Source organism: Pseudochaenichthys georgianus, chromosome 4, assembly GCF_902827115.2.
Source record: "Pseudochaenichthys georgianus chromosome 4, fPseGeo1.2, whole genome shotgun sequence".
In the NCBI taxonomy this organism is placed as follows: domain Eukaryota; kingdom Metazoa; phylum Chordata; class Actinopteri; order Perciformes; family Channichthyidae; genus Pseudochaenichthys; species Pseudochaenichthys georgianus.
This window is the reverse complement of record NC_047506.1, coordinates 31,658,291-31,673,448: the sequence shown is the minus strand read 5'-3', so window position 1 is coordinate 31,673,448 and position 15,158 is coordinate 31,658,291. Positions and strand designations below refer to the sequence as shown.

General features: G+C 42.2%; 1 protein-coding gene across 1 annotated transcript in view; it reads left to right on the top strand.

Moving 5' to 3' along the window:
* The window catches only part of LOC117444953 (adenylate cyclase type 1-like), a 69,428-nt gene that overhangs the window by 6,883 nt on the left and 47,387 nt on the right, over positions 1–15,158 (top strand). Inside the window, 4 exon segments of the mRNA XM_034080338.1 lie at positions 4,862–4,973; positions 12,158–12,285; positions 13,055–13,213; positions 14,344–14,485. Coding sequence (XP_033936229.1) covers positions 4,862–4,973; positions 12,158–12,285; positions 13,055–13,213; positions 14,344–14,485 — 541 coding nt within the window.

Here is a 15,158-nt window from a genome sequence, read left to right as displayed (position 1 = left end):
TTTTCTCAAGATTCTCCTACTAGTTGTTGTTTTTAACATTGAGGCTATATCGCATTGGTGACATTTCATCACATCCTGTCAGGTTTTCCTTTGGCTTCATGGAGATTTATAGTTTCAGCGCATTGTTGTGTAGCTGTTTTGATGGAACGTCCCTGTTCTGGTTCTCTCTCACAGCAGGTCTTTTTTGTCAGTGTGTCGCCTCAACTATAGAATATACATCTGGCGATAACAAGCCGTTGGTGGTCATGATGTCAAACAGGACTCCTCTCTGTTCTATACCGCCTTACAATCTGAAAATGTTTTGATTTTGGATAAAACTCAGAAGATATGACTTTGAGCTCTGGAAAACTTTGTGTTGCCCGTTTCCTGACATCCAGGACTTATCTTAATTATAATATTTTCGTTTCTGACTTATGATACAAGTTATTTAAAACACATTTCCTTTGGATTTAAAACCATTTGATGGCCAAAAATATATATAATTGTTTTATAATAAACAACTTGTTAAGCAGGTGATATGTTAAAGTCATACACTAAAGATGATTAATAATTAAATCGGTTGATCCCTGAATGATCAGCCTTTCCATCAGCAACCTCTATTGCACTTGTACTGAAAACAACATTACAGAGCGTGAGAACCTGGCCTGACTTGAGCTGATGACAATCCAACGAGGCAGAGATGAGACATGGAGAGCTGTACCACTGCTGCTGAGTGTGGCTTGGTAGCATGTCAACAGCACTCCTGTCAAGAGACCCTCCTCTCCACTCTCCCTCTGTCTGTGTCTGTCTCTCCGCTCAGCTCCCACACTGCTCGGGAACATCGCCGCCCGCTCGCCAGCCTTGCTGCTGCGCTGGCACTCGGCCAAACATCATGCTTCTGCACCCAGCGAACTCCTGCTGGGAGTTTCACACACACACACACACACACACACACACACACACACACACACACACACACACACACACACACACACACACACACACACACACACACACACACACACACCACACACACACACACACACACACACACACACACACACACACACACACACACACACACCCACACACACACACACACAGGGATAGGGAAAAGCAGCTTTATTTTGCAGAGGAGGGGCGTGACATCCCCACCGATCTGGCCCCCTTTTGAAGTGGCCCTTCGAACGTTTGATCGCATACCTATTTAGCGTCGTCACCGGTCTGCTCTCCCCCTCCTACCCCCACCACCCTTATGCCCTCTTATCCCTCTTCTTCTTCTCCCCGTCGACCACACAGCAGCACGACCTGCAGAACACCGCCATTCAAAGACAAGTCACACAACAGAGCTTGTTCTGTGGAGCAGTCGTGATCCCGGCTTTGCATACATCTGGCTCCTGAGCAGAAACAAAAGAGCATGGCAACTCACTCACGATGCTGTTCCTTTTTCACACTGCTGGGTAACCAATCTCAGTACTTGTATAGCATCGACCAAAACGATTCCCTAACTCTTATTATTGAAACATGTAAAAGTGGGCAAAGATCTCTGGGATCTTGTTAACCTACACTTTGATCGAAGAGTTCCTGCTGTTGTTGGGACGGCTCTCTCAAGTTGTTCAAATACTTCCAATATGCGACGTAAACACCTAAGAAACACCTCTACTGGGCCGTGGGAATTATGACTGTGTTGCCGAGGGGATGGATGAAAACAATTCATTGTTGGCCCAGACAATGCTTTTGTTCCTAAAGATAACCAAGCATTAACAGTTTTGGAGGAAGATACAAAAACAATAATACAAATCAATGTTAAAGGTTATTCTTGACCGTGGACGCTGGAGTGTGTGGTATTAGGATTTTAGTTTAGCGTGTAATATTGGCTGGTATTTGGTCATACATTGTTGACAAGAGGAAAAGTTACCAAAGTGGGCGTCACGACCTCGATACAAACTGATGAACCCAAATGCCTTCAAAAGTCTTGAATGTAACAAAATGTTTTTTTAATTCCAAAGATCAGGTAATCCCTCTTAACAGAGTAGGTACTGGAATAAATAAAAGGCGCTCACAAGGAGGAAAAAACTAGACATAACAAAAAGAGAACTTAAGAAAAACTTAAGCCTACAAAATTAACAACAAAACAAAACCTGACATGAGTGAAAGCGATCCTTTCTGAGCTGAGGCATGGCACGACCATTCGGGGAAACAAACAAGACGAACTGACACAGGACAGGGGAGAGGCAGGACCATTTAAACATGAGGTGAGTGGGAACAGGTGGAGACAATCAGGGGCGGGGCAGACGCTGATGATGGCGGGAAAAACACACAAGGGGAGGAAGAAACAGGGCCTGAAATGAAAGACAAGAGGTAAATACAAAATAAAACAGGAAATGGAAAACGAGACATGACCAGATGTGAAAAAACATGAAATGACAGACATAATACATAAATATATGTGGGGCAAAAAAGTATTTAGTCAGCAACCAATTGTGCAAGTTCTCCCACTTAAAAAGATGAGAGAGGCCTGTCATTTTCATCCTAGGTTCACTTCAACTATGAGAGACAGAATGGGGGGAAAGAATCCAGGAAATCACATTGTAGGATTTTTAATGAATTAATTGGTAAATTCCTCGGTAAAATAAGTATTTGGTCACCTACAAACAAACAAGATTTCTGGCTCTCACAGACCTGTAACTTCTTCTTTAAGAGCCTCCTCTGTCCTCCACTCGTTAACTGTATTAATGGCACCTCTTTGAACTCGTTATCAGTATAAAAGACACCTGTCCACAACCTCAAACAGTCACACTCCAAACTCCACTATGGCCAAGACCAAAGAGCTGTCAAAGGACACCAGAAACAAAATTGTAGACCTGCACCAGGCTGGGAAGACTGAATCTGCAATAGGTAGGCAGCTTGGTGTGAAGAAATCAACTGTGGGAGCAATTATTAGAAAATGGAAGACATACAAGACCACTGATAATCTCCCTCGATCTGGGGCTTCACGCAAGATCTCACCCCGTGGGGTCAACATGATCACAAGAACGGTGAGCAAAAATCTCAGAACCATACGGGGGGACCTAGTCAATGACCTGCAGAGAGCTGGGACCAAAGTAACAAAGGCTACCATCAGTAACACACTACGCCGCCAGGGACTCAAATCCTGCAGTGCCAGACGTGTCCCCCTGCTTAAGCCAGTACATGTCCAGGCCCGTCTGAAGTTTGCTAGAGAGCATTTAGATGATCCAGAAGAGGATTGGGAGAATGTCATATGGTCAGATGAAACCCAAAGAGAACTTTTTGGTAAAAACTCAACTAGATGTGTTTGGAGGAGAAAGAATGCTGAGTTGCATCCAAAGAACACCATACCTACTGTGAAACATGGGGGTGGAAACATCATGCTTTGGGGCTGTTTTTCTGCAAAGGGACCAGGACGACTGATCCGTGTAAAGGAAAGAATGAATGGGGCCATGTATCGTGAGATTTTGAGTGACAACCTCCTTCCATCAGCAAGGGCATTGAGATGAAACGTGGCTGGGTCTTTCAGCATGACAATGATCCCAAACACACCGCCCGGGCAACGAAGGAGTGGCTTCGTAAGAAGCATTTCAAGGTCCTGGAGTGGCCTAGCCAGTCTCCAGATCTCAACCCCATAGAAAATCTTTGGAGGGAGTTGAAAGTCCGTGTTGCCCAGCGACAGCCCCAAAACATCACTGCTCTAGAGGAGATCTGCATGGAGGAATGGGCCAAAATACCAGCAACAGTGTGTGAAAACCTTGTGAAGACTTACAGAAAACGTTTGACCTCTGTCATTGCCAACAAAGGGTATATAACAACGTATTGAGATGAACTTTTGTTATTGACCAAATACTTATTTTCCACCATAATTTGCAAATAAATTCTTTAAAAATCAGACAATGTGATTTTCTGGATTTGTTTTTCTCATTCTGTCTCTCATGGTTGAGGTATACCTAGGATGAACATTACAGGCCTCTCTCATCTTTTTAAGTGGGAGAACTTGCACAATTGGTGGCTGACTAAATACTTTTCTGCCCCACTGTAACTAACACATTTGACGAGACACAACAGTGGGGGTCTATATATATGTACAAAATAATCTAACTCTTCAAATAACACACTTGTGAAGCTGTAGATTTCCGTATTTTGTTAAAATATCAAATTCTAGACCAAAGTGGTGGCTTAAACCTTCCTTATGTATTCTACTAAGCTTGTTCCAGACTTTCAATTGCATCTCACAAACGTGATAGTGTTTGCTTTGTTGTCATGGAAATACCAACTGTGGTGTCTCCATCTGCTAAAAGAGGCTTTGAGATGCAGATAATATCTGTGGAGAAGGCTCGTAGATGGGCATTGAGTTAAACGTATTTTATCATTTAAACAGTTGTTCAGATCAGTCAAATGAATTGTTGTGGTATCAGTATCAACAAATCCTACCAGCTCTGCACACGGCTTTATCCCTGATGCGTTACTCCACTGGGAACAGTGATTTATTTATTTTTTATTTCAGACTGAAAGTCAATAAGATCCATAACACCTTGTTTGGTTGTCATCCGAGCAAATTAATGAGGGGCTAAGTAGCTTTCATCACCTTCCTCCCCCCACTACAGCAGCAGGCAATTCAGATCTGTAATTGATTTAGTGCTTGGCAGAGAAGACGATTCCACTTATCAGGGATTGGATTACTCTTGCTTCTCTTTTGATCGCCATTAGTTCATTTCTCTGCTTCGGTGGGACCTGTTGGTATTTTGTTGTCAGAAAAGAGAGAAGAATAGAGTAGTTTCCTTCCTGGAGCACATGAGGACATCAGCTGTCAGGAGATATAAAGCTCTTCACATCAGAGTATAACCCTTATTTCTCTTCCTTCTGACAGCATCCTGTTTGCAGACATCGTGGGTTTCACCAGCTTGGCTTCTCAGTGTACTGCTCAGGAACTGGTCAAGCTGCTCAACGAACTCTTCGGGAAGTTTGATGAGCTGGCTACAGTAAGTGCTCTCCCATCCCCCGCTGCTACCCCTTAGCAGAGATGGCAAAAGTACACACATCCTTTACTCAAGTAGAAGTACAGATATTCGTGTTCAAAAATACTCTGGTTAAAGTAGAAGTACTGACTACACTTCTTTAGTCAATTAAAAGTAAAGAAGTATGGGCTTCAAAATGTACCCATAAATACCAACTGTTTTAAACAGTAACTGACCTCCCTTTATATTAATAGGGCAATAATGTCATTGTTAGCTAATGAATGTTTCGATGCTGAACAACGGCAAAATGACAAAGTTCTCATTGGTCCGTCTTCTTTACGGCCAGTCCACACGGCGGTGTGCGTTGAAGCTTCAACGCAGCTTCCCATTCACTTTGAATGGGGTGACGTCAAGCTTTGCCGAACTGCATTGTGGTTCTGTCGCTTCGCTTTGCCTCCATTGCTCGCTTCAAAAGTTGAGAAATGTTCAACTTTTGAAGCTTCGACGGAAGCGTCAGCCAATCAAATCATATGCCAGTACAAACTCTAGCCAATCAAACCGCGTGCTTGTGTTAAGAACTCAGACACTTAGGAGGTAGGACCCAATTGCACGACCTGGGAGACAGAGGTAAAGTATCTGTAAGATACTTTATTTTATCAAGAACAGCAAAAATGATCAACAAAAAATGGTCTCTATCAATCTCTAGCTGAGATGACAAAAATGGAGAACAAAATGAAAACGCTCACGTAGTGAGGATCAAAACTTGTATAAGAGCACATAGAGAGCATAGACCTGACTGTGGCAAGAGACAAGAACAAAGATCTGACCATGGCAATAGACAACAACGAACTGACACTGAACACTGGGAGACGAGGGAATTTAAACACAGGGTAACAAGACACAGGTGGGAACAATCAGGGGCGGGGCTGGCGCTGATGAGCACAGGAGACACAGAAGGGGTGACAGGTGAAAACAATCAGGGCTGGTGCTGATGAGTCTGGAATGACAGGTAAACGGTGAGTGACAAAACAAAACGGGAAGTGGAAGACAATACAACCAAAAAAGAACATACATCTCAACATTTCTGTCGGTGCACAACAGCTTGTGTGTCCGGGGCGGGAGATTCATGTGATTGGTTGTTGGTCGAGCTTCAGACACGCCCGCCGGCAAGCTTCATCAACGCACGCTGCCGTGTGGACGCTGCGTTAGAGAAGACCAGGAAATGATGGATACACAGATCGTGTTCAAATCAATAGGCACGCAACTGACTCTAAATAATAAACATCACGCCACCAAACGTAGATTAAAACTAAAGTAACAAACCTGTTTTAGAAATGTAAGAAGTAGAAACTACAGGTATTTCTGTTAAAAATGTAAGAAGTAAAAGTAAAATGTCGTACTTAAGTACAGTAACAAATTATTTGTAGTCCACGACTTCCCATCTTTGCCCCTTAGTGTATGTCATTCATAATCACATTGTGATCAAGGTTCATGAACATCCCTAGATGGTTACATGATAGCCTGTTCCTCAAGTGATGCATCTCCAATGATTGATAGGTTATTGAGATATATATATATATATATATACATGTACAGGTGGCTTGAATTATTATACAAATAGTCTCCTCTAACTCTTACATTTGATTCCACATTGTAATATGTAATGTAGCGTACAGGGGGTTCAGATCACAGTTTAATGATGAAACAGCTGTGCTAACGAGAATGCTGACAGCTATACATTTGCAGGCACTAAAACCACAGCGGTGGACTGAAGGGGACTGCTGAGTTAGCAAGGAACCCCCTTTCTCATTACACAGTCATTTCATCTATTGTTTGTATTAAAATATTGATTAAAGTGGCTTTAAATGTGGGTGTTGGAGTATTATAACCACGCATCGAGAGGATGAAACACAACTTGTTATTAGGTGGACAAAGTGTGTTAGGGCAACTATTTTATAAAATGACTTGAAACGTCTTTCGGATTACTGCACTTTCCTACTTAATGTCTTACATTATCGTTTTTCTTATTTGAAATGTGTACAAGTGTTTCCTTTGTATACATATTTAATGTGCATTGTTCGAGGGAGCCTGATATAAAAGATGTACATCCAACAACTTCTTCTCTTTTGCATATGATCTTAAATATTTCAAATATGTTTCAGCTGATTAATATGCGGGTATGGATATATGCAACGTATTGGTGGAGTCTCTTCATTGTTGTCAGTGCATTCAGTCTTTTTCGAAAACAAACGTCTGTCTTCACAAGGAAGGAGCCCTATTATGCACATGTTCTGGTTTCATTTGATTTGTGCCACACTGTGTCCTGTTTACATGCTTTCATGTTCAAAAAGGTCTTTATTTTTCACCTCTTTTCACCCTCTGTCTGAAACCAGAGCCTGATTGGTTGGCTGGCCGGCACTGTTGTGATTGATCAACAACTTAATTATATCCCACCCCTTATCATGTACAATGTGTTGTAGCTTGAGTATTACCTAGTGATGTCACTATGTTACGGAAGCAAACAAAGGATTACAGTGGAGGTTTTTTAGGAAGGTTGGTTGGTGTGGGAGAGAAACCCACTCTGGAGGGAATTTATGACGGTGATTTTAGCCTTTGAAGACCATTTACATGCACAAAAACCTATGTAACACAGGAAAGGGAAAAACCCCAAAAAGCATAATAGAGCCCCTTTAAGTGTAGCATTAGATTGTGGGTTAAGTTGAAAAAACTACAGAAGGAAAAGGCATGGATGGAAGTGATGTGACTTAATCAATTCTGGTTTCATATGGGACACAGCAGATTGCTTTGTATTATATGAATGACTGCTTTCAGAAGTTTGAGAAAAGCCTTAAACAAAAAAGTCCTGCAACGACATGACATATTTTATTTAGTTCCACAGCTGATTTATTATGCCAAGCCATATATTGATCCAATGGTGCAAGTCAAGCTGGAGAGACGGAGGAGGAGGAGGAGGAGGAGGAGGAGGAGGAGGAGGAGGAGGAGGAGGAGGAGAATGAACTGGAAGAGAGGGAGAGATGAGTGAACACATCTTTTGACAAAGTGGAGATAAGACCTGAGGACATGTTGTGTGTTTGTGTGTAAGTGTGTGTAGGAGCACTACTGGGTGCACACACGCACACACACACACACACACACACACACACACACACACACACACACACACACACACACACACACACACACACACACACACACACACACACACACACACACACACACACACACACACACACACACACACACACACACACACACACACACACACACACACACACACACACACACACACACACACACACACACACACAGACATAGGTCTATCCACTACCAATTGCAGTAGGCTTAAGACTATACCTCAACACTTGCACAGACACACACACAGTTTATAACCCCAATGGTGCAGTACTATTTCTTGCACATGTCATGGTGTTCATCAGCTGATGTTGTTATCATAATGTGACCTGCAGTCCAGTGTAACTCTGAGCACATCAAAGATACGCGACTGGGTCTTTCTCTGAGCGAGCTCAATCCACTTCTAACTGCAGTGAGATTGGGTTAAAAAGCAATACTGATATTCTGAACAATCTGTGCTGTTGTATTTGCTGTAAAGTGTCTCTACTGTAGGCTATTTTTATTTTATGTACAGCACTTTGGCTCGACCAGAAATCGTTTATAAATGTGCTATATAAATAAAACTTGATTTGATTTGAAGTGAGTAGCCCTTGAGTTCAGATTGTTTTGTCCAGAACATTGGGTTTAATGACAACATTGCCAATCAAGATCATTGACTGGTTGAGAAAGCGGAGCAATTAGCAGTTTGTTAAAAGTAGCATTACAATTTGACTACATTTGTGAGGTAGAAACAAACACAACCCCAGTGGAATTGTGAACTGTTGTATAATGTTACCTCTCAGTCTTTCAGCTCCATAGAGTGCCACAGTGACGCGTCCTAAAACCAGGAAGTAAGTTATCATTGTACCACTTCCGGTTCCTTCGACAAAAACCAATGCAATTTCTCCATAGGATTTTGGAAAATAGCTCGAAATAAGGTCTGTGGTTGACACAGATTGAAGAGACAGATCACGTTTTGTTCAGCCGGATAATCTCCACATGTCTACCCTACTTTTATAATTTTCGAATCATACATTTTAATCGATTTATGATAGATAAGGAACCGGAAGGAGTTTGCTTCCGGGGTTTAGGACGCGTCACTGTGGCACTCTATTGTGTCAACACATCCATTATTGCATCTTTAATATTGACCCAGAGATTGTGGATGTGTAATTGTTTGCAAACATCAGCAACTTTATTATAAATGAATCATATGTAATGGATGTGTGTTTTCAGCTATCTGCAGAGTTTGTTATGCACATGGTCTCATCTCACATATTTTAGATGTATGGTAAATGTTCACACCTAACTTAACATAATATAATCGTTTATTGTTATGATGCAATCATGAAATAGATCGTATTTCTGATGATAAATAAAAGTTAATCTTGTCCATAATGTCGGTCACAGCGCATTCCCACTCAACGCTCGGCGTGCAACCCGGCTGACCTCTTCTTCTCCCAGCCAAGAGATCTCTTCGGACGGTTTACTCTCCCTTTCTGCATGCACACGCACACACATGCACACACACCAGTCATATGCTCCGCAGGATTATCACTCTTGAGTTCATTTTGCATCTCAGCAATCAGTCATGGCTTAATGCGGGGTGAGAGTTAGAGAGAAGAGGGGGCCACGAGAGCAAGGTGCAAGGTGATCTGCAGCGTGCTATCAGTGCTCCAGCACTCAGAAAGCCATTATATGGAAACCTTGTGAGGATATATTTTGCGCATGTGTCTTCCTGTGTGTGTGTGTGTGTGTGTGTGTGTGTAGCCGCAGCTGCATCCTAATTGAGATGTATACCCTGTCGTGTTAGCGAGAGAGAAATTCACTTTCAAACAGGCTCTGTCACAACTACTGAGCTTGTCTGTGTACGCTACACAACACATTTATTACCCCAAGGCTCAACCTAAACTTAACCACAACAGACATAGGCCTTACTTAACCCTGACATTTCACTAACCGCAGTGAAATGTAACAAGGCAAATTGAGAACATTGATTTGTCCACCAATTGTAGACCAACTGTCCCCAATCATTTGGTTTAAAATCCTAAGCATTTGTCCTTTCTCCAGAGACATGGCTTTCTGTCAGCTGATAATTTCTCTCTCATTTCTGTTAACATGCACACACACACACACACACACACACACACACACACACACACACACACACACACACACCACACACACACACACACACACACACACACACACACACACACACACACACACACACACACACACACACACACACACACACACACACACACACACACACACACACACACACACACACACATGCACGCACGCATGCACGCACACACACTCCGTTCCTCATATCCTCCCACGCCAGAATCTTTCTGCTCTCATGAGCAGAAAACCAGAGCACCCCGTCTCCTCTCTTCTCATCCCCGCCTCTTACACTGCATTTGTCATGAAGCCTTTGTATGTGTGTGTGTCTGCATGTGTTTGTCACTCAGAGGGTGCCTGCAGGCTAAGCTTTGTACGGTCTACCATTACGATTTTTTGATGACTATGAGCGATACAGCGCCAAATGGAAACCCTGCACGTGCGACAACAGAAGTACCTGTACAGTATGTATGCATGTAGCTATGCAGGGTTGTGTGTGTGTGTTCCTGTGTCACAGAGGTATTGGTGTTTGTGTTTTAGTTTGTGGAGTTCGTGCACAATGTGCTCTGTGACAAATAGCTGATCTGTCTGGGAATGTGTGGGCGGGATCCTACTTCAAGAGCATGTCGGAGCAATTAGAGTTGGCCTCAACTGCAAACACACACATGGTTGCAGGAGTACACACATCTGATTTACATAAGCAGAGATGCAGCTGAGGCATCCATGCTGTGTTTGTACGGGAGTAAAAGAAAGCTCATTCTTTATGTTTAGCGCGACCAACTCTCGGCCAATACATGTAGAAATGGCCGAAGTCACGATTTCAAACTGTTGCTATTAACTAATTTTAAGAAAGAAAAATAAGTTTGTATAGCAATGGTCCTGTCATAATGACTTGCTAAGGCATTACAACTAGCAATCTGTGATCCAGATCCAGAGAATTGGACTATTTTAATGATGGACTGTAAGATCTACTGCTAAAAAACAAGACTGTGGGCCAATTCTAATATACACACTCTCCGACTCTCAGTCCTGGAGGGTGCCTTTCCGCAAACTCCACGAGTGCTTATAGCGGACCCACTGTCAAATTGTCAGGTGCGTGAAGGCTCTCTCGCGGACATCCCTTCATGCATGCTTTCTGTAAGGCCGCATTTCTGCAGACTTTGCCGAAAGGGAACTTCCCACAGTTCATAGCTTTCTGACGTTAAGCACATGGTTACCAGCTGAAGCCTTGAGGCGTTACAAGAAAATGAAGGAAGCAAGGAGGACCGGCACACCATGGGTGTTTAGCCTGGCATGATAACTTTACATAGCACTACATTACGATTAAAGATAGCACAGTAAAAACACATGAAATTGAAGGAATGCATGGCTATGTTGCACATTGAGTTTATTCATCAATTATTTTTGGGAATGTTGCTTAATAATGCTGCTTTGACAAAAAAGAGTATTTGAGGGAACAATGGGATTGGGACTAACAATCTAGAGCCATGCTAGTAGCTCTGAGGCTGCTAATGTCATAATGCGGAGGTTCTTCATCATGTCAATGCTTATAGGTATAGGTATACATGATTACCCTGTTCAACGTTTTAGTTGTGCATGTAGTCTAGCTTCACTAAACTAAAAGCCAGCTGAGGTTGTTGAAAATGTCATTCCTTTTGCAGGTATTCCATCATCAATAGCTCTTTTGGAGAAATTGAGATATTAGGCTGATGATGTTGCGAGAGGGAAAATGTAAGCAATCATCCAATTTATAGCAAGTGATCCTGGACACCTTCAGGGCAATTCAGATATTTCAGTACGGACCGAAGTGTTGTATTAACAGACAGATGAACAGTACCACCTCGATAGCCAATGTATTAGCAGCTATGACTAGTAGTATAACTAACATTCTCCATATACTGCAGTATGCTGTTTCAGACGATCACGTGTCCGTCTCATTGTGTCTGCAGGAGAATCACTGCAGGAGGATAAAGATCCTCGGGGACTGTTACTACTGTGTGTCAGGACTGACCCAACCCAAAGCAGACCACGCCCACTGCTGTGTGGAGATGGGACTGGACATGATTGACACGATCGCGTGAGTCACACACACACACACACACACACACACACACACACACACACACACACACACACACACACACACACACACACACACACACCATTTTCTATTTTTAGACCACTGTTAAGGTGCTGTCTTCCTTAAAAGGGCTGACTTCCCCTGCTACTGGTGGCGATGGAAAACGCACTGATTTTATACTGGTATTAAAATGAGCAATACAACAATGTGAACATACTTTTGATAAACACATTTATCACGGCAATTGTTAAGTTTAGATTTTGGGTAGACAGCTAAACATTATAGTTTACTCAACATGAATGCAACACACATAATTAGTCATTAGTGTCTACCCCTTAGCGCAAATGGTATTAAGGCCCTTTTTAGGAGAAGAATTACTATGAGAGCGTGTGACGCCACATAGACATTTAAAAAAAGTTGTGTATGCATTTTGATCCAGTTGAACATCACACATAGAAAATCAAGTATAATGAATGATATATTATATAAATTAGGTAGTTCCTAAATTAAGAGCAACAACATTATAAAGTAGAGATAAATGCAGCAATAATAGGATGCGTACCAGTGCAATGCTAAGATGCTGCAGCATAATGTTTACAATCTTAGATTAGTGTGTTAGCATGCTAGCATTTTGCTAATTTGCACTAAATATAAATTACAGTTGAAGCTGATGGAATGTCATTTGTGTTTTGATCTAGCTACCTAACACCCAAACATAACATTTTATTGGTTTTGAGATTAACCTCCCCCCTCCCCCTTCCCGCAGGTCCGTGGTGGAGGCGACAGAGGTGGATCTGAACATGCGGGTGGGTCTGCACACAGGACGGGTGCTGTGTGGCGTGCTGGGCCTCAGGAAATGGCAGTATGACGTCTGGTCAAATGATGTCACACTGGCAAATGTGATGGAGGCTGGAGGGCTGCCTGGGTCAGTGCTGACTCTTACACCCACTGCAACTAGATTCTGAGCAGTCACAGTTCACACACACACACACACACACACACACACACACACACACACACACACACACACACACACACACACACACACACACACACACACCACACACACACACACACACACACACACACACACACACACACACACACACACACACACACACACACACACACACAGTATCCCAGCAACAGCGATATAATATATAGGCTTATGATGTGTGCATCTGTTCACAGCAGTAACAGCTGGGAAATGTATTCTTTCTGCATATGAACCGTAGGAACAGTAGCCTACATGTTATTTTTTTTAATCAATATATAAAAAACTGAAATGAATTTAGCCACTTGACAGATGTTGTTTATGTAGTTGCAACCTAATAAACATTTCCAAAACCACATTGCATTTACCAAAGAAAGACAAACTGAAGATGCTATCTTGTAATTACGAGGCAGTTTAATGACATGGCATCACCATGACAATCTCATAATTACAAGATCTTTATCAAATATAAGTAAATCTTAATTATGAGCTTGTTTTCAGATTCAGATGTTGTTATCTAAAGTAAGGATGTCATAAGCATAAGTTTCCTTATTATGAGATATCTTTGTGCTTTGGCTGAATTTAGAATGGGTTTTTTCCCCAGAATGAAATGTTGAGTCCCCAAGATGATGCTTTTTACATTTCATATTTGCTCCTAAAAATGTTATTTGCATTGAATTACATCTCTTTGATGCGGCATTATGATTATTTCTTTTTAAAGACCGCAGCTAACAGTAAAGCAGGCCACTTTTGTTAAATAAATCCTTCATTCAGGAAATGTCATGTACAGTAACAAGCTAATTTACATTTAAAAAGCAGCTAAATTAGGTCACTGCATTGGCTCATTTTGGTCTTGTTTCAAGTGAAGTAATACGATTTGAGGACTGGCAACCAGATTAAATAAGTCGTTAGCATAAACATTTCTCTGCTGTGAAGAATATTGAGCCAGCCAAAGGGTTTTTTTGCGGATGAAAATAATGAGGGGGATAATGATTTGAGACCTTAGTGTCAGACTTGTATCTCTAACTGCCTTGCGTCCTCTGCTCTGCTTGTGCTCCCAGCAAGGTGCACATCACAAGGACCACCCTGGAGTGTTTGAATGGAGACTACGAGGTGGAGCCGGGCCTCGGACACGAGAGACATGCCTTCCTACAGAAACATCAAATAGAAACATTTTTCATCGTGCCCCCACACAGACGCAAAGTACGCCACTGTCATCTCTGGTTTTGCAGGTCTTCTCTCTTACTGGAGAGGCGACACATCTATCAGTGTTATAATAGTTAATCCTCTGATGTAGAGAGGGAGGTAGGGAGGCCATGTGTTAAGCTGGCATACACATGGATAATATCACTATCTACTGTCCATATGCCTGAGAGCTGAGTGTGCCTGCTCATAGCATTTTAAATCCACAGCTAAAGTATGTGTACACGTACACACACACACACACACACACACACACACACACACACACACACACACACACACACACACACACACACACACACACACACACACACACACACACACACACACACACACACACACACACACACACACACACACACACACACACACACACACACACACACACACACACACACACACACACACACACTCACTAACGTTGCACCGTCACTGTAAATACCCCACTCAAACATACTTTATTTCCATGAATGAGACAATTCTGCCAAAGCACGTTAAAATGAGTTCTCATCAGGTCATTATTTTCTCCGGTCCTTGACTACATAATACAACAGTTTCTCAGGTTTATTATTAAAGAAACTGCATTTCAAAATAATGTATTTTTGTAGGTAAAAGAGGTTGGTAATGATTGAAGTTTCAATGTTACATTTAGTGAAATCAACACTAGGTTGTA